General features: G+C 38.2%; 1 protein-coding gene across 1 annotated transcript; it reads right to left on the reverse strand.

Annotated features, from left to right (window-relative positions):
* Window positions 1–1,068: 1,068 nt before the first annotated feature.
* On the reverse strand, window positions 1,069–19,978 carry MYL9 (myosin light chain 9). Its single transcript, XM_015816993.1, has 4 exons — window positions 19,928–19,978; window positions 7,482–7,686; window positions 1,981–2,142; window positions 1,069–1,241 (listed from the first exon to the last, which is right to left on the reverse strand). Exons 2-4 carry the CDS (start codon window positions 7,663–7,665, stop codon window positions 1,069–1,071), a joined length of 519 nt encoding a protein of 172 aa, XP_015672479.1. The 5' UTR covers window positions 7,666–7,686; window positions 19,928–19,978.
* Window positions 19,979–20,653: the final 675 nt, after the last annotated feature.

Here is a 20,653-nt window from a genome sequence, read left to right on the forward strand (position 1 = left end):
AGGACTTCGGCAATATTCCAGAAGTTGTATTTTGTAATAAAAATATTGAATTATTCAAGCCAGACATTTCAATAGAAACAGAATGAAAAAGAAATTAAAACAGCTTTGAAAAAGTGATTTATTTTTGTGTTTTTTTTCTCTTCTATTTTTCAGGCAACCTCCACAAAAACACTATGTTAGAGTCCAAGGTGGGATTTATATGTGAGAGAATTTCAGCTTTGGTGTACCAAACAACTTGTTTCTTTATCAATGCATTAGCTGACATATTATGTGTCTGGGTCAAGAGCAATGGAGAAATTTGAAAGAATCTTTGTATGAGTGTCAAATGTGCTTTGTGAGGAAAACATCTTTACTACAACATGGGGTATGATTCTCATGAGGCGGTGAGATAACAGCTAATCTGTTATCCAGTGATGTTTTCATGGGTTCATTTTAAGCAGTGAAGGCAAAAGCCAACTTGTTCCACTATGTAAAAGTTTGAGGCAGGATCTGGGTCCCCCGATTCCATTCTCACACCTGAAGAGTGAAAGGGTAGTCCAGGCTACATATACTATATATCTCAACTCCCACCTCAATTCAACTTTAAAATAGGAATAGCCCTATCTCACTGGGTTGTGACGGCAGTGAAAAAGTTGAAGAGTGTAAGCCACATTACAAGTGTAAGTCACATTACAATTGTATGTGAACTGAAAACAGTTTTCTATTTTAAAAAGTACACCAATACTAGGTACAAATGCTAGTTGTGTATGAAACAATATCAGATGCACTCACAGTGTTTCTTCTCATTCCCACATCAAAAATGTTTGGAAATTTGTTTATAAAGGGAATATTGCAAATATTTTACTCCAAGGGACCTATCAAATCAACAGGTGGCTTAATAATGAGTCAACATTGATCCATGTGACTCAGACATGGAAAAGCTTATTCTTCATTAAGAATAGGAATAGTTCTGAAATATTTCAGAGTGTAACCCATTCTGTACTTGACCCAGGGCATCAAAGAATCTCAAGGAGGAACAAGAAGACTGGGACAAACAAGGATAACTGGAAATTGAAATCTCTCTTAGTTTTAATCATCTTTGTCTCTGGCTCCATGCTTCAGGATACGGGTGAACTCCACATAGTTAAAGTTGCCTTTCTTATCAATTGGAGCTTCTCGATACATCTCATCTACTTCCTCATCTGTAAAACGATCACCCATGGTGGTAAGCAGTTCACGCAATTGATCTTCATGAATGAAGCCTGCATTAGAGATGAAGAAGGAAAAGGAGGACTAAGATGTGTCCATTAGAAGAAAGTAACCTTCTAAGCTGCTCTCCATGAGATCTGGTAAGATGGCCAGCAGGAGTAGCACAGGTGATTAAGAATGCTGCACTGGTTTTAGTGAATTTCTGAAATGAAATGTGTCCTTCCTAAATCATTGCTATTTGAAAAAAGGATTTCTATTATTTAGCCCAAACAATCTTTTCTCCAGCAGTTTGAGTGCTGTTTCTCTCAGGGATATGAAACCTGTATCAGAATGGGGATTGTGTTTGATATTATGCCACAGATGACACTCCCTAAAATGGTTGACACCCAAAACCTGTCACCTAATTAAAATGAAATAATTTGCTTCAATAAATTCTTCCTCCTGTCACATTAAAAATAATCATTTAGAAGAAACATTTGAGGCTGCATATAAGACTTTTATGGGAGGAAATTACATGCAGCCTAGACTTATAATGTACACCTTTCATTCATTTCAATACAAAGATCTCTTAGGGGCAAGACTGATTTAATTTAGTATTATGGAAGAAAAAAAAAGATTTGTTTTGGGTATCTCAAAGAAATTCCACAAAACCTAGCCCCAGACACTATAACTGGTTCATAATACACCCAAGTGAATCTATAGTATTGGATCTATCTATTGCTGCAAGCTCTCACAGATGGTTTAGCAGGAAATTCCCAGTTGCATTACAAAAAGGATCTGTTCTGATCATACCTGTGGCTTCCTCATCAAAGCAGGCAAAAGCATTTCGAATGACATCTTCTGGATCTGTGCCATTCAGCTTCTCCCCAAACATAGTGAGGAACATAGTGAAATTGATGGGCCCAGGTGCTTCACTCATCATTCCTTCCAAGTACTCATCTGTAGGATTTTTCCCTGAAAGATGACAAGACAAGAAATTAGGCTTTCATTCAGTGCCCTGGTCCAATTGAATTCTTCTGTAAAAACTTATTTTGAGGAGACGATTAAAGATTAGGGAATTAGAACTGGAATTACTCAGCCTTTCTTTTGCTGCATCAAATTTGGTCCCATTTTATTCTGGTTTAGGAGGGTTATCCTGAGAATGCACAGATGGACAGATGGAGTCTAAGCCTTTTATATATTGTTTTCCAACTGTCTATTGGCTTAGAAGCAATAAAAAGAAATGCTATTTAAGTTTTAGGGATAATCTGAACAGTAAGACTGGACCTTTGGTGAGGCAGTTGAAACTTTCGAAGGCCACTACAAAATTATAATATTGAATATGTGAGAAGGGGAAATTATTAAAGGGAATAATCCTGTTGATTATGTTTAATTTTAGTTACATTTAAGCATCAATGGCATGAATACCAATTGTGATTTTATCCTACTTCTCTACCTTTTGGGCTCTGTTTCCCCAGCATATGATTCAAAGGCCATGCAATCCTTAGCATATTGCATGACATTAGCCAGTTGTGGTATATCAACAATTAAAAGAGCTATGTTTTAGTAGAAATAAACCAGCATTAGGATGGACTCGGACTATCAGCAAAATCTTAAACATTATTAGATGTAACCTGATAGATCTAAGATCTTACCTTCAGATAAGTCAGTAGAAGATTCCTAGAATCTTCTAAGGAAGTCAGTTGAACAAATTATGATGTTATGTCTATTCACATAGCATGGTAAGCCAATTAAAGGAACATGTTCTGCCATCTTACCCATGTTCCACAATTGGTTATATTTTTTACCAAATTGTTAGATTTATTGTGTTATCCAGCTCCAGAGTGGTGTCCTTTTTCGGTATACAGAAACAGAAATCTGTACTAGAGGGACCTGAAGGGGACATTTTAAAATTCAAAATATTGATATGGCCACACAGTCAAAGCCTCACCTCTTTTTAGTGTATTCCATGCAACACAGATAAAAGGGCATTGGGCTTTGATTGCACAATCACAACTTCCATCTTGACTTTTTTGACCTGCCCTCCAATAGAAGACCCCTGGTTTGTGTTTACATATGTCTGTTCAAAAATAAGTTTCACTAAGGAATTATTTTTAGTAAGTTTGCACAGAATTGGACCCTAAAATTGAATCTAATTGGGATCTTTTTTGTTTGGATAACATAATTCTTCATAAATTAGATAATGGAAAGTGAAGAACAACAACAACAAAAAACTGTATAGTGTGATAGCCTGGTGGTATTCCAGCGGTGTTAGTGCCAATCTACAGGGATCACAACAAAGATCTTAATCTACACAATATGAGCCTATCAGTTAGGGTAATAAAATGTCCCGGTGAAAAGGGATTACAGTAGACTCTTTGCTCCTCCTCTAAGTCAGTTTCTGAGGAGCTTCCCCTGTAACACCAGACCAGTGCTGGGGGAGGGGCTTGGGAGATGGAGTACTAAAAATACAAGGAAACAGAGGTGGAATGGCTGTTGCAATGGGGAAAAAATATACTGGTGAAGAAATATTGCCCAGTGGGTATAACTGGAGAGGAAATCCCAGTTTGCTACTATGTGCATGCACTGGAGCCTTCAGGATCCCAATTACAACACTCCTTCAAATTTGGTTCATCATTAAAGAAATCAAAATACCATTTTTACTTTCACAGCTGACTGCCCTCTAGGGGCCATCTGTAAAGGTGCTTTTCATCCTCTACATTTTAACACCTTCCTGATTCCCTTCTGGTTAATTCCATCCTCCACAGTCATTGTTTTCTTGCCTTATTTTTTTTTTAAAGTTTTTTAGCAGCTTCATGGTGAATTTTCTAGTACCTTGGGAACCGTTCAACAACTCTGGATTCCAACAACACAGCAAACTGTAATGTGGTTGGCAAATTGTGCCTCAAGAGTTGTTCAGCGAACTTAATGTGTTTTCTGGTTCAATGGGTTGTGTGAACTCAGGCAGTTGAATTGATTCAATAAGCCATTCTTTTGTTAGTGTGTTGTATGCAGTGGTGGGATTCAAATATGTGAACAACCAGTTTTCTGTGTGGATGCCGCTTCCAGAAGTCCATTCTGGGACTGGGCAACAAAAAATTAGCTACCGGTTCTGCCGAACTGGTGTGAACTGGCTGAATCCCACTACTGGTTGTATGTACACTGCCAAAGTATCTAGAATATAGGTAAACTATATGATTTGGATTTCATCATCGGCCCAGTTTTGAGTAGACAGTTGTAGATAATTGCATAAAAACTGTCTGCAAGAAAAAACTAGATGATGAAGAATAGACAATAGATCTATGAAGTTAAGTAGAACTCCATTATTAGGGGTAGTATTTCTTAATTATAGGACACTCAGGTATTTCTCTTTGGAGAATGCTTTGTAAGAGCATGTAGCTGACTACTGTAAGAAAGAAGCTGAACTAAATTATAACTGATTTAGCACAGCAATTTATACCTAAGTGATCGGTCAAGGACGAACTGTAATTAATTGGAAAACGTCAGCATTTGGCATTGGTTTTCAGAAAAAGATTCTGACCAGGTTCTACATCAGAACTGTATTAACTTCTTTGGTCTGATGTTGCAGTAACTTGTTATGTAAGTGCCGATATTATAATTTGTAAACTTTGATATATGGTTCAGAGTACTATATTAAAGAAACCTTCCTGTAATGTGTGAACCCAGTCTAAAAGTAAACAGTTCATGTCTGGCACTTAAGAAAGAATGCAGTCTGAAACTGAAATGTCTATGGTGGGGAGATCATGCATTCTTCAGAAGTCTCAAAAATATCAGCATCTGATCCAGTGCAACTTTAAGATGTGTAGAATTCTCCAGGCAGCAAAAGCTTATTCAAGTATATGAGGCATAATCCTCAATGTAGCGCCCACCAGAAGAACTGACTTTCTCCCCCCATCATATTCAACAGGATGGCCACAGTGATGGATGTAATAGTAATAGTAATAGTAGTAAAGTTGGAAGTAGTAATGTTGCATCTAGTAGTTCTGGAAGACACCATATTGGGAGCAAGATAGGGAAGACAACAGTCAGAGGGACACACTATGACTTCCACAGTATTATCTTTGATAGGACCTCTCACATGACCACAGTGGGTATTAAAAGAAAGGTCAAGATGCCCTGCCTCTTTTTAATATGCATTGCACTTGCAAAGCATATCAAAGGACGTGAACCTTGACTACAGAGTTGGTTTTCTGACTCCCCTTCAGGAGTCCCTGGATCTATCTTATTTAGTACAGTATAGTAGAGGAGAGGAGACAGAGGAAATATTCTTACTAGAACATTTAGTCCTCTAAAGTGTTTAGGGCCAACATATGCACAAACATTAAATGGCAGTATATAATTAATATACTTTGCTATCTCCTACTGTTCATCTCTATTTTTGCAGAACTGCATGCCATTTAGTGCTGCTAAATGTATAGCTTATTTATCAATTAAAATGATATTAATATGTCTTGATTGGCCTACCTGATCATAGGTTTATCGATAATGTACTTATACCTATTTGAATGAAAAAATGATAATATCAAATGTCTAAGAATTGCTAGCTATATGATGACTTTTAATGCTAAATTTGCAGGACATTTCTATGGAGCTCTTTATACCAGAGGCAAGCAAGTCTTTGGCATGGAGGGACTAGACCTTTCTTATTTCAATGGTTAAGGTCACAGGAAATAGGACAATGACTTGCTGGATGGAGTTATGCCCCATTTTGTACCCTCTCTGTGTGTGTGTGCTATTCTGTGTTGAATTTTCTAGTGTGTTAGGCCCTAGATAGATGGTATCCCACTTGCAGGGAGTCAGCTGAGAAAGAAAACTGTTCTACAGATTCCAAGTTAATGGCAGAACATCTAATTGTGAGTCTAGGACAGTGTTGGACATTGTCATTTAGAGAACAGCATTCACAAACTCTGAGCTCAGTTCTTTCAGCTCTTCAGTCTGGAGAAACATAGCATTTAGAACACAATAATAAGAAAATTTGCCAGAGCAAATGTGGTATAGTAGTTAGAGTGTTAGACTAGACTTGAAGAGACCAAATTTAAGAGTTCATTCAGCCATGAAGTTCTCTGAGTAACCACAGGCCATTTATTATAGTTTGGCTTTCAGCTTCTTTTGAAGTAATGAAAAAAATATATATTTAATTATGTTTCTCATAAATTACCTTAGTTAACTCTACATACTGCAACTTTGTTGGGCATATCTGTGCTATTGCCTCACTCAGCTTCTTTTTACAGAAAGGTGTAGCATTTTGGACAATTAAAATTCACCTACTCACAGGTAGTCTTCGACTTATGCCCAAAACTGGGACCAGAATTTTCATTGCTAACCACTAAACTAGGCAGTTGAGTTGCAACCACTTTTGTGACTTTTTTGTGTAAATTTTACAAACTTCTACAGCCTTTTTTGCCATGGTTGTTAAATGAATCACTGCAGTTGTTAAGGAAATCACATGGTCGTTAAGCAAATGTGACTTCCCCCATTGACTTTGCTTGTTGGAAGCCAGCTGGGAAAGTTCCAAATGGTGATCACATGACCCTGAGACTTGATACCTGATACTGCATGCAGTTTTCTTGATGGAGTTTCAAAAGCGGTTTGCTATCACCTTCTTCTGGGACATGTATTCAGTCTTATGATCTAGCCCAGGGGTAGGCAACCTTGGCTCTTTTATGACTTGTGGACTTCAATACCCAGAATTCCTGAACCAGCCATGATGACTCAGGAATTCTGGGAGTTGAAGTCACAAGTCATAAAAGAGCAAAGGTTGCCTACCTCTGGTCTGGCCTAGAGCACTGGTTCTGTCTAACGCTATCCCATCCAAATAACCAACCAGATCCTAATCCTATTTAAGTTTTCTGCCTAGCTGAGATTGGCCCTATCTTTTGCTTACTGTGTTGTTTTTCTACTTGCACGGGATTCTTAATATAAGGCAGCATTAAAAATTATTACTTCTCTTGCCTTGAATCCTTTACCTCCTCGTTCAACTATATGTTCAAATGAGGTTTCAGAAATCAGGATATTCAGATATCAAGATATTCGGATATCAAGATATTCAGAGATCAGGTTTCAGAGCTAAGGATATTTCTGCAGTTCAAAATTAAGATTAGATTAAAATTAAAGAAATCCTGATACCTACGTTCAAATGTAGTTCAAATGTTTCTGAACTACATCTCCTATCAACCCTTTCAGTCACCATATTAATTTGGACTATTAGGAGATGTTGTTGGACAATGTCTACAAGATCACAGCCTTCTCTTATCGGTTCTACTCAGTGCATTATATGGCGCTGATTTTCTTACCTAGAGAAGCCAGCATGTCATGTAGATCCTCTTTGTCAATGAATCCATCACGGTTTTGGTCAATCATATTAAAAGCCTCCTTGAACTCCTGGATCTGGGATTGGTCGAACATGGCAAAGACATTGGAGGTGGCACGCTGAGGGCGCTTCTTGGTGGTCTTTGCCTTGGCTCGCTTGCTGGACATTTTGATGGTGTTTTTGTTAGCCTGTGAAACAAAATAGAAATTATCAGAAAAGAAGTCTGAATAACCCACCCACCCCAAAAAAAACACCTTTTTTCTCATTTCTTGCATCCTTTGGTTTTTCATCTAGGAATCTCTTAAGAGATTCTCAGTGTCTCAGTGTTTTACAATGTAGACAGCATCTTATATGGCATTATAGCTCCATTGAATTAAATTGGATTTCTTCATAAACCTTCAAAAAGCTATGCTAACTTTGGCTCTGTTCACACAATACACTTCAATAGGCTAGTAAAAGATTTAGCAACTTCATTTACAGAACACATGAAGTATAGCTAATTATTTTTTGTCAGCTATGTTTTCTTTTAGACATCATACAAATCCGGCCTGTTTTGTTGGTGGTAAATATATTCTATGAATACAGAAATTGGATTAATTCAGTATTTGGGTTAAGTATGCTGTGTAAATGGAGTTTTTGAAAAAAATAATTTGTTCTTGCAGAGTTTTAAGTCTCCAATAATTGTGAAATCATTATGTGATGTTGGAAAAATAAAGCTGATTCATTTGCTATGTTCCATTTTCCTGGAACACAATAATGTATATATTTTTTAATCAAGAGTAAACCTCCTGACCCACTCCAAGTATCTTGCACTACACATCCTGCATCCTTTTGCTATTGGCCATGTTGAAGTTCAAACATGTGGAAGTCATCAGATTGCCACTATCTCTAATAGATAATTATAAATTTACTCATGTCTCTGGAATATGTTAACATTAAACAAGAAAAAAACATTTCTTTTTCATCTACAGATTCACAACTGAAAGATATACCTACTTATATGTCATAAACTAGCTTTCCCCAATCTAGTACTTTCTCAATATATTTATAGGCAAGATCCATAACGAATCTCTGGTTATTTTGTAAGATCCTAAATTTATGTTGCAGCAAAAATAGTAAATATAGTTCTCCACCTGGAAATTTTTTCTACGTATCTACTCTAATATTTAGATATTTCAGATCTTAGAGAACATCTGACATCTAGTACTGATATTTACCGTATTGGCAAAAGTAACATTTTGAATTTCCCAACTGAATTATTATCCCAAACAGCACTGCAGATTCAATAAATTAAGTAGTTTTTTGTATCATGAACACTGTTAAAATCAGTAATCTGTTTCTAAGTTTACAGTCTAGTACAGATTCATCCTGGTGAAATGAGGAAGCTAATGCCACCCCCACTCCCTAATCTGCACACTGAAAGCAGCTTTTAGCACAAGAACACTCAATGTGGTTGGGTTAGATCAAGGGTAGTCAACCTTGGCTCTTTTATGACTCGTGGACTTCAACTCCCAGAATTCCTGAGCCAGCCATTCTGGGAGTTGAAGTCCACGAGTCATAAAAGAGCCAAGGTTGACTACCCCTGGGTTAGATGGAGCTGCCATTTTAATTTTAAGTCACTTTTCAGTTTGTAGACGGATCTAAGATTGAGGGACGTAAAACACGTAAGAAATCAACAGGTTTAAATTATGGAGTTCCAAGGGCTGCTGCTGATACTCAGCAGCTCCTTGGTCAGCATAGATGCTTCAAGCTGAGATTGGGAAAATCTGCTTGCTTTTCTCCTTCTCAGAGCCTTGCCTCCATCTGAACTAATCTCAGGCTTCTTCCAATTTTCTAGCTGCTCTACAAGCTCACAAGGAAGGCTCCATCTCTTGTAGCTCAGCTCAGAAATAGGAGGAAATGCGTTATCTGTTTGGAGCAGATTCCAGGCATTCCATTTGCCTCCCTCTTACACCCTTTGTCTAGCCTGGCATGCCGATCTGTGCTGTTTCTTTGAGCTACCCCTACAGCTTGTGAATAAGGATTACAAGCACTCAGTTCATCAAGCAAAGGGGAAGCCTGGAGACAGGGTTATGGGAGGGTATCCCTATATCTCTTTTTACAGAAGAGAAGGGGTTGAACAAAGTAAGCATCTTGAACCGTTAATACCTGGTTATAATTTTCTTTCACTATGAAAGAATGGCTGGATTTTGGTTGAATGAAGTGATTATTCCTAGATTTGTGACACTCCTAAATTAACTCTTTTTCAAGAACCAAAATTCCTGTCGCTTTGTAAAGAGAGAATATTTTATTTTTATTTACTGATTTTTCCTTTTTTATGTAAGGAAATTTATATAGTTTTCCAACCTATATCTTTGTAGGTATCTCAACCAAGTTTTTTTCAGTTCCACGTCGGTACGTTTGACGGGGAAAAATACACAGAACACTTGTGGTAGAACTAAAAAATATAGCTTTTTCTACAGACCCCTTTACTGAAGGAAAATGCAGGATCTGCCCTCTGTGACAACAGCACAGATGGGATGCAAAAGATGGAACAACAAACAAACAACAAAGTAAACTGGGGGGGGGGGGTAGTCAAAAAGAAACTCCAGTGATTCCAACCATCTTCCTCTAAGAAAGCCCACTTCACACTTTTGAAGACGGGCATGTACCCTAACATATCAATTCTGTAACCAATCAACATAAAAGAAACATTTCAAAGCAAGCCCATTCATCTCTTACTAAGGTCCTTTATACGAGTTATACGATCTATTTATATACCTGTTACCTTTAGTGAGTAGTCATGCAATATTGTGATTTTAACTTAAATAAATAGCATAGAAAACCATAATTGCAAATTGACTACTCTGATCTGTTAAATTAGTCCAGATAAGCAAATGACTATATTTGCCACTTCATGGGACAAAGGCTAAGAGATGACAAATTTTATTTACAAACCCGACCACGCATTGCTGTGGCTCAGTCTGGTTAAATGGAAAAGAAAGAAAAGAGAAAGCGCACGTTTGTAATATGTTTAATTTCACAATGCTTGTGCGCATACAATTTTTTTGTTGTTCCATTGTCTGTGCAGATATAGAGATTGTCTGGTTTGCCGACTCTAGAACACGCAACATATAATTGTCCATGTGAGAAGCAATCCGTGTCTAGATCTAAACCGCACAATTCTAAACATTGGCCCTGAGCTTTGTTGATGGTGATTGCAAACGCCAATCGAATTGGGAATTGCAATCTCTTAAATTGAAATGGCATATCCGTTGGAATCATAGGAATGCGAGGAATGAGGACATCTTCACCTTTGAAAGGTCCTGTCAAGATTGTTGCTTCTATGACGTTGCTCATTAAAGCATGTTTTTATGCTTTAAAGAGCATGTTTTTACCTGTCACAGGTGTGACATCTATATAATAGTAGGTATATAAAAACACGCGCATATTCGAATGCAACGTTGTATCAAAATTTCAAAGCAATCAGTGAAGAACGTTTGGAGATTTAAGATTTTGAACAAACGAACATTTACATTTTTATTTATATAGATTAGAGATCAGGCCTCCCTTGAGTTGAACTTGATTCCTGATAAATGTAGAAACATGTTGGCAGAAGGGCATTCTTATTCTTTTTCTGAAATATTTTGTTTAATTTCTCAGTTTAGTCAATAACCATGGGATTTCTTGGTTGTCTATTGTCTCCTTTGCAACATATTTGGTCGAGGTGAAAGGATTCGAAGAAACAGGTTCTAGTCGGTAACAACCGATACACGACGATAGACTCTTAAAAATATCGTGTAATTGGTATTGTGTTTAATATTAAGGGTCGTAGACCTTGACTTTCACCTTTCGGTTTACATAGGCTGAACTAAAAATTTTACGGTACCTAGAAAGGTAATGGGTAATTGGATGTTTCTTGCACTTAGAGATGTAAAAGTATTTGCAAAGCACACAACTCATGCTTGAAAAGACTTTCATCATGCTGTCCTTGTACAATGGCATGCTGTTATTTGTTTAAAAGACATTGAAAGTTATCCTACAATGATTTGTAATTGGACAGTTTTCATTTTAGACAGGTCTCCCAAAGGAAAGGGATTAGGAAAAAAAGAAGAGAGGAAACGAAATGCAAAGCTGTAAAGTGGTATTAATGGGCAGCTAGAACAGAATTCATTTGAAGAAAGGAATAGACAGAAATGGTGTACTGTTTTTATAGCCAGTGGATCCATAAGTGGAGATCTAACTAGCTGGTCTGATGGAAACAGCACTGGATATTGTAGCATAAGACACATCCCTTTCTGCATTCATCACATCACAATGTATGAACAAATAAATAACTTGGGTTAATGCTACAATGATGCAGTGTTGTTTTCATGATTCTGAACTGAGGAAATGCCTGTGTTTGCTTCTGACCCAATGTTGCAGCCCTGCCTGGTAAATGGCTGGGCTTCCTATTATGGTAACTACCTTCTTGAATTTTTGAAGACCGTTCCAATAGACTCTTTTGTCAATATATGAAAAGCAGATAAAAAAGTTCAAAATGTATTTTCCTCTATGGACATCACTTATTTTCAGCCTTAAATGTCTGCTTTTCTCTTTGCTAAGTCCCTCTGCCTAGTGATGGCACCAGATTCTCACAGTCATCCTTGTTGATTTGAAAGCTGGGATATGTTTTGTCTTGGGGTAGAGAGGTACCCAAGACAAGGTGGCTCCTTTCTGTGTTACTTCCTCTCTGAGACCCCCATAGGCAGGCACAATTTTCCCCAGAGCTAAATTACTTCTAGGGAGGTTTTGTTTTTGCTTTAACTCCTTTACGTGGGTGATAAGAGTTTGACCAGGAGTTACCTTTTGAGGGGCTGAACCAGGGCTTAGAAAAGAATTTTAAACTACACACACCCAAAACATGTATCCAAGCACTGATTGCAGAGTTCAAAGGCTGGCTTTTAGTGCAGGCCAGGAAAGGACCCTTTTCTGCAGCTCCAGGAAGACAGGAGGTGAGATGATTAGTTCAAGGCTGGGACACACCTCTTGCTACAAAAGACATAAAAGCCCCTTTGTCCTACTGCCTTCAGTAAGATTTTAGGATCATAGGGCTGGAAAGGATCTTGAAGATCTTGTAGTCCAATCCCCTGCTCGGGCAAGGAGCCTTACACCATCCCAGTCAAATGGTTGTCCAGTCTATTTTTGAAAACCTCCAGTGATGCAACACCCACAATCCCAAGAGGCAAGCTCTTCCACTCATTAATTGCTCTCGCTGTTAGAAAATTTCTCCTTATGTCTAGGCTGTGTCTTTCTCTGACAAGCTTCCACCCTTACTTCTTGTTCTACTCTCAAGTACCCTAGAGAATAAGTCGATCCCCTCTTCTCTGCAACAACATTCTTCTTTTCACCCAACACTATATTGTTTATTACCTGGCCCATGCTCTGCTTTCCACTTGCTTCCTCATAAAGAAAACTGAAATTGGCTGAAGCCAAGAAGTGATGCTAAATTCTTCCCAGCTTTCTTTATGTACTATTACTCCAAGTAGCAACCTATGGTTCATTACAAACAGGCTAGTCTTTCAGAAACATGCATAGTATTATCTCATGCAGCAGCCATATCTGTAGACTTCCTTTTTGCAGTGTTGTTTGATGCCTTTAATTTCCCCAGCACTTGCTTTTCCTGATAATATCCACGGATTACTAAGCCAGATCAGACAGCACCTGGGCAAGGAATGGCAGTTCAGACATATTAGAGCTTTTGAATTACAGCTTTCTTGGCTTGTCTACACTTGGGACAGAGAACCAAGTTCTTAACAGATCTTAAGTTTGCTTAGATACTTTAATAACTGAATACTAAGCTGGGGTGCTACAAAGCAAGCACCAATGTTGAACACTGCTTTGTTTGGAAATATATAACTGTACAGAAGGCAAACAAAGGTAAAGTAGACTATGAGAGGGAACAACTTATCTTCTAGAAAACAGCTGTTTCATCATCAGTTATGCTCCCTCTGGTAACAGTTTGTAATTTGTGAGCCTCCTTTAAAAAGTTTCCCAAATTAGAAATAGATTGCCATCCTTGGTTTTTACAATAACCACTAGCAAAAGGAGATGGGTTAATTAGACAGTTTAGAACAGTTTGCCTGTTTGATTACTACGGCCAGAAATTTGAAGAATTCTGATTTACTAGTGTATTATGAAACAAGCTATTGTTTATTTCTTACAAAAGATCTGTAAGTAAATCCTTATCATAATATTTCTTTTTCTTCAGGGAGGGGATCCTTCGGTCAGGACATTGAAGCACAATGAATTGTTCAGTACTCTAAGTGAGGATGACCTGGAAACAAAATTTGAATCCATTGATTTTAAAGTAACTGACTTTAAAGTAAAATAATGCTTTAGCTGAAACCCACCAATATGCTATGCAAGAACATACAGCATTTCAATTTCACTTGACATATTTTTATGATGTGTTCTTGGCTATGCCACAGATATTTTTCCAGTCAAATGGGGATTATATAACATGTATGCCCACAAAAGAAATCATATGTGTGTGAGTGCATGCATGCACACACTGAAAATAAGGGAATAATCACAAAAAAATGTTTAGGTTGCTTCTTTGTTAATATGACAATATCTTAGCCAATCTCGACAATGAAACAGTAAAAATAAGTATAACATGGTTAAGGCAATTGAAAATATTTAAACTGCAGTTACCAAGATGATGAAGATGAAATATAAGCTGTTTATTAGGGCAGTGTTTCTCAACCTTGACAATTTTAAGGCATGTGGACTTCAATTCCCAGAATTCCACAGCCAGCATTGCTGGCTGTGGAATTCTGGGAGTTGAAGTCCACATGCCTTAAAATTGTCAAGGTTGAGAAACACTGTATTAGGGTTTACTAATTCTCTTTAAGTGACATTTGCAGGAATTTAATCTTCCATTATTCTTAGGTTCTCATCTATTACTATATTTAGGCTGCATCTTTTACTCCAGGACAAGTTTCCATTGCTCACAATGGGGCTTATCAAATACTACTGAGGACATTATCAAATATCCTGGCTATATTTCTGTTTCTAAAACAAAACAAAGCAAAACAAGCACCTAATATTCTTTCCTGAAAATTTCTTGGCAGGAGTTTTAAAATTATAAACTGACTTTCTATATCCATAGAAAAACAAAAGTAAAGAAACTCCTGTACTATCATACTGCCTGCAGTATCAAAGTCTGGCTTGAAAATTTAGAAAGAAGGAAATTGCCACACATCAGCTTTTTTCTCTATTTAACTAAATACTTCCTAACCAGCAAAATGTTTCCAGGTTTAAACCATGTTTTAGCTTAGTACAAGTGCAAGTACAACTGCGTTAGTTATGTACAAAGTAGCATTTTCATCAGATTTGTCCTGATGTGAAAAGGGGGGTGCTGTGCATCCATTTGCAATGCTGTTTAAAACATGGATTCCATAGGTTGTGCATAAGATTAAGTGCTAAATCTGGAACAGCAAAGAATGCCATGCTCTTAATAAACTTAGGAATTTGGCTAATTATGTTTATGGATAAGATAAAAATAAGACAATGGCAAGTGTCATAGCACAGTGGAAACCTGGGACTTTGGTTTATATCTCAGAATAGATCAAGAGCCTTGATTGTCATAGAATAGATCAGGGCTTTTCAACCAGTGGTACGGGTACCACCTGTGGTACATTGGCACCTGGCAGGTGGTACGCGAACATCCTAGAAAAGTGGTAGAGGGGGAGGGGAATGAGCTGAACTGGTGGAAACACCGGACAAGCCTGAGCAAGAGATGGCTGGAGCTGCAGGGCTGTCAGGGCTCAGCGGAAGCCCCAGGATCAGCGCTTCTTCGGGACTGTCAGGGCTCAATGGAAGCACAGGATCAGCGCCAGGCTCCAGCTGGAGCTCGGCGCTGATCCTGGCACTTCCGCTGAGCCCAGAAGAAGCGCCAATCAGCTGGAATGTTGCAGCATCTCCAGGGTCTTGTGATTTACACTCAGATGCTTGGCAACTGATTCATATTTATGACGGTCACAGTGTCCCAGGGTCATGTGAAGTGACCAAAACCTGCTGCAACCACCCAGCAGACGGGGGGAATAAAAACCAAACACCCCCCCCCACCCCTGCTGCCAATCCCCAACAGAAATGCTCACAACAATGAAAACCTCGGACAGGAGGAAGAGCGTCACTGGGTGGGCAGGCAGGTGTCTTGCTCGGCTGTGGCTTGGGGGGCACTTTTTCAGTGCCATTGTAACTTTGAACAGTCACTAAGCGAACTGTTGTAAGTCGAGGACTACCTGTACTTTATCACTTTTTTCCTTTTTTTTTTTTTTTTTGGTCATCAAGTTTTTGACACCTTGCTAGGCGACTGGTGGTACTCGGATGTTGCCGTATCCTAAAAGTGGTACAATGGGTGAAAAGGTTGAAAAGCCCTGGAATAGATGGATCAATTCAACCCAGGCAATTAAAGGGAAACTACCCTGTTGTTTCACTTCTGTTTCCTTTCAACTAGCCCTGTCTTTACAGCTAGCAGTTTCAATGGTGCAAATATATCACTAAGAGTCAATGCTTTGCAATCTAATTGATTTTTGCTTCTTGACATGAAAAATATTCAAGTCATTTGAAAGGATTCTTGTATGTTTGTATGTGTGTTGTTGTTGCACAGATACAGCAACAGTAGTTTACTAACATCAGCGTGATTGCAGTCATGCATAACAATGCTTATTTTTGACTACATAAGAAAATATTTTCATGTCACCTTAAGTATTACTTTGGGCTTTTAATTAGAAATGTATAATAAAAGTGGTGGGAAAGGCAAGTATTTTAAAAAGTAGTACTTTTAAAGGGGAAACTATCAAAGGAAAGCAAAGAAGTAACCACTCTCTGCTTGATTTTCTTTATTCACTGAGCTCTACACTAATCTAGTAACAAAAAAAGAGTGAAATCTAAAAGCCTCATTGACACCTTGTTCCGTTCACAGAGCAAGGAAGCTTTGAAATATAATGTTCCTGGTCTGGTCTGAAAAACTCCTGGTCTGGTCTGAAAAACTCCTGGTTTTTCCACACTTTCAGGTTTATCTTCATTTAACCTATTTGCTATGATGCTGTAGCCAGCCTATCTGCTTTCTCTTGTTCATTATTTCCTCTTAAAGCTTTTCTGTGAATTGTGGAAGGGTTTGGAGGAAGCAGCGGCAGTGGTTGAGTTACCACCATTTGTTTAGTGTGTGTTCAAAGTTACAATGGTACTGATGACCATCTTCCACACTTACGACCATTGCAACATCCCCGTGGTCACATGATCAAAATTTTGACTCTTGGCAACTGGCTCATATTTATAATGGTGACAGTGTCCTGGGGTCATGTATCACTTTTTGTGACCTTCTGACAAGCAAAGTCAATGGGGAAGTCAGATTCATTTAACAACCACGTTACTAACTTAACAACTGCAGTGATCCGCTTAACAACTGTGGCAAGAAAAGTCGTAAAATGGGGCAAAACTCAGTTAACAACTGTCTTGCTTAATGAAGAAATGTTGGGTTCAGTTGTGGTTATAAGTTAAGGACTACTGTACCCTGAATGTTCATCAAGCATGCCCAAGTAAGCTACCTATTTCTCCCCTTTAACTGGCCTTATAAAATGTAGTAGAGAGGAAAAAGAAGAATGACTCTTACAGACATAAAATCAACATTACCCACATCAAATTTTCCTTCCTTTCATAATGTTAATAGACTATGGTATTAATTTGACTCATGGAAGCAAGCATTTCTTTTGTCCTCTGGGCAGATTTCTTGTGATTCCTTAACAGCAGTGAGATTTCGCCAACCTTTTCCTGAGTTTCTAATTGCCATACCAGTCTCTTGTCCTTAAATGGTTGTTAGGACTCCTCGTCTTCACTACTTGGCACAGGTTCAGTGGCGCAAAAAAATAAAAAGGTTTTTTTCCAGTCACACTTGATTGGCTTCTCAAGTAGCTGCATGTGTGAAGGTACAATCCATCAAATATTCTAGTCACATATGATCTATTCAGTGGAATGGAGCTTGCACACATTGGTTTGTGTACAAGCCATAATCTGAGTACCATTTAAGAGTATAGGAGCTAATCTTTAGATAAGTGATATACTACAGCAGCCTTTTCTAAGCTGGTTCTCTCCAGGTATCATATACTGTACTTCCTATGATCCCCAAAAGGTTTTGAGCATGATGGGCTTTATTTGATTTTGGCCACGTGTGTTGAGCAGGCCAGCTGTTTATTCAATAAATATAGTTAAACAAAGCTTAAATCTCTAGACTGTTTAAAACTGACATTTGATAAGTCGAGGGATGCTGTCTCTTCACCACAGAGTTCCTTCTTTGCCAGTTGTTTACTATACTGCACTAGTACTCCATATTTGCAGTATGTTTTGTAGATCAAAAATTATACTTCCATAACTCACACATGTGCACACACACACACACGCACGCACGCACAGGCATATACATATACATGCACACACAATCCTCTGTTTTATTTGCGCTCTGAATTATGGGTAAAGGACTTGGTGTACTAAAAGACTGTCTTCATACTGACAAATGTTTTTGTTCCTCTCTCCGTTTTAGCTCAGATAAGGGGAGATAGAGTCTGAAAACATCTATTTTGCGGCTTGCTTGATTCCTGAGTTCAGTTAAATAATCCAGATTCATAAGATATGTATACTAAAATAATAATAATTTAAAAAGCATTCTTGAATATGTAAAAGAATACATCTCATCACATTCATGAATATGATCATCCATCCACCTTCAGCTCTTCCAAGTTATACTTGAGATCTCTTTTTAAAATAAACATGAAACTGTATGTTTCCCAAATATTTTTTAATCAACATACCTAGTGCCTACAAGCCAAAAGGAAACTTAACTGATTCTGGGTAGCCTAAAAGTAGCCAGGACTGGCAAGCATGTGCTATTGATACAGCAAACATGTTATCCTGCAATTCTATATCATTGAACTCTAGTGTTTCTTGGAAATAGCTTCTGCTTAAGTTTAGCATTTAATCAGTTTTGAGGAGGAAAGGTACCAGATATACACCCAGAAGATGCTTCTATAATCAACAGAATGAAGCACTCTGCACATCAAGCTAGCAGCACCATCCCATACATACGATATGAAACTACATCGTACACAGTTCTGTGTGTTCAAACAACACTGAAGTCTGAATGATGCTTTAGGGCATGATGCTTGTAAACTATGCTCCTCAATCTACTGTTGTCTAGATGTTTCCTCTTTCCAAACTGCAGAAAAAGATATATTTTCATCATTTTCATCTAATCTGTTTTGCTTACTCAATTTGGGTAATGGCAAAGAACGCTTCAACAATGGAAATAATGGGAGGCTTCCCCTGATGGAAAGTATTCAGTTAAAGGCTAAGCAACCCAACTAGGGATGTTGTAGTTCTGGATTTCGAGCAATGAAAATAATTGGAAAACATTCGGTCTGGATTGGATGACTTTCAATGGGGCTTTCAAGTTTAGTACAAATCCATAGAATATTTGCTGCTCAAGGTTTAGCTCAGGTGCCCATACATTAGTACAGATCATACATCTTTAGCCAGAAGAACATTTTCTTCCAGGGTTGAGGACCTGCATTATCATGTTTAAGGACACCGAATACACTTCTCAATAAACAAGTCTATCCCAGATTATTTGCAGTGGCAAAGTGGATTCTTTTCCCTTTATCCATGCAATCCTGATTGAAATTCTGCTTCTAAGAACACAGTTAAGGAACAGCCGATAGTTCAAGTATTAACCTTAGTGTAATTTGTTTGGTTTTGGATTAACTTGTATGTGGATCTGGCCACTGAGGTTTGTAAACTGTAGTTTGTATCCTACTATAATGTGCAGATCCAGTAAACTGTATTTTGTTTAGCAAATTATAGTTTCATGTGTGAACCTGTAAGGACCATTATCAGCTATCCCCAACCTGTTGCACTCCAGATGTGATGTTTTCTACAGCTTCCAACATACTGTGTTTGAAGCTATCACATTGGAAAAGACTGACAGAGATGATTCACTATAAACCTGAGAACCTCCTGTGTGCAGTGCTCCTTATGGCACATTATCCATGACGTGAGCCAAAAATTAGCCAATCACACTCTAGCTTAGCATGTTATACATTCAGAAGCCTAGGTAGGTGAGTGCATCATGCAAACCCAGAAAACTCAGTTGAATAAACATAGTTAAGAACCACTGGTAAGCACAATTAATCGAGGGAGTACAACAGGTCTTAAAAGGATAGCCTTACTGCTAATTTGTTTCAACAGAAAACCATTAATTTTGGATTATGAAATGCAATGCAATAGCCAAGTGATCTAGTACAACAGGAAACTACCAGCTCTTGCTTTGCCCAAGGAAAGTCTCCCTCCATCTATCAAACCCCCCCCCCCCATCCTCACTTGCTAAAGGGAAATGTAAGGAAGAGCACCTACCTGGTTCAGACAGAAACTGTTTAAAGCCCTCAGATCTAGGAAGCGTTTCTGCAAAGGGATGAAATTAATTAGCTGTTGTTTTAATCTCCCTAGTTTGGGGGAAAGCAGGATCAGAGGGCAGAGGCAGCCAATGAAAAAAGAGAGTTTTCCCAGATGGTCCCCTCCCACCCCTAAGGATTTGGCCATACAAGGCAAAAGAATGCCGAGCTGTGCGGGTGGCAGCAGCCCAACTGTGAGACGCTGGATTTGGGACTGTGAGAATAAGGAAAGGGGAAGAAAGCATTCTGCCTTATATAGATAAAATGATAGGGGGGGAGGGTTGGAGGGAAGTCGCTGAACTCTCGGATCGGTTGTTAAAAGCAGCCGGCATCTGAGAAGACCCAGCAACAGTTTTCTTTATAAGGATGCAAGTTATATAAATGACAAACCTTTCTCTGGTTGAGAACAAAAGTTTAAACAAAGGTTTATATATGGTTAAAAGTTACAAGGGCTTCCTGAACAATGCTTGGTTGGCATTCCTCACTCCTCTGTGCAGTTTGTTGTTTTAATTATTTTTTTCCTTGCCAGAAACATTAAAAGTACAGATGTTTTCTAGTGAATAGAGACTAGTTTAGACAGGAAAATGTAAAGAAACCATTCAGAGGCAGTTACCCTTAATTCATCTTTCCTGTCAAACAGGCTCTTACATTTCTGTAAAAGCCAGTAACATTTCCTGACCAGAATCCT

The sequence above is a fragment of the Protobothrops mucrosquamatus genome, unplaced genomic scaffold, assembly GCF_001527695.2.
Source record: "Protobothrops mucrosquamatus isolate PMUCROS unplaced genomic scaffold, P.Mucros_1.0 scaffold547, whole genome shotgun sequence".
Taxonomy (NCBI): domain Eukaryota; kingdom Metazoa; phylum Chordata; class Lepidosauria; order Squamata; family Viperidae; genus Protobothrops; species Protobothrops mucrosquamatus.

Coding starts and splice junctions, on each gene's coding strand:
- MYL9 (XM_015816993.1), bottom strand. CDS start 7,665: ATGTCCAGCAAGCGAGCCAAGGCAAAGACCACCAAGAAGCGCCCTCAG. Junction 2,143..7,481: donor TGACATGCTGGCTTCTCTAG/GTAAGAAAATCA, acceptor GTCATCTTTCAG/GGAAAAATCCTACAGATGAG. Junction 1,242..1,980: donor CTTTGATGAGGAAGCCACAG/GTATGATCAGAA, acceptor TCTCTAATGCAG/GCTTCATTCATGAAGATCAA.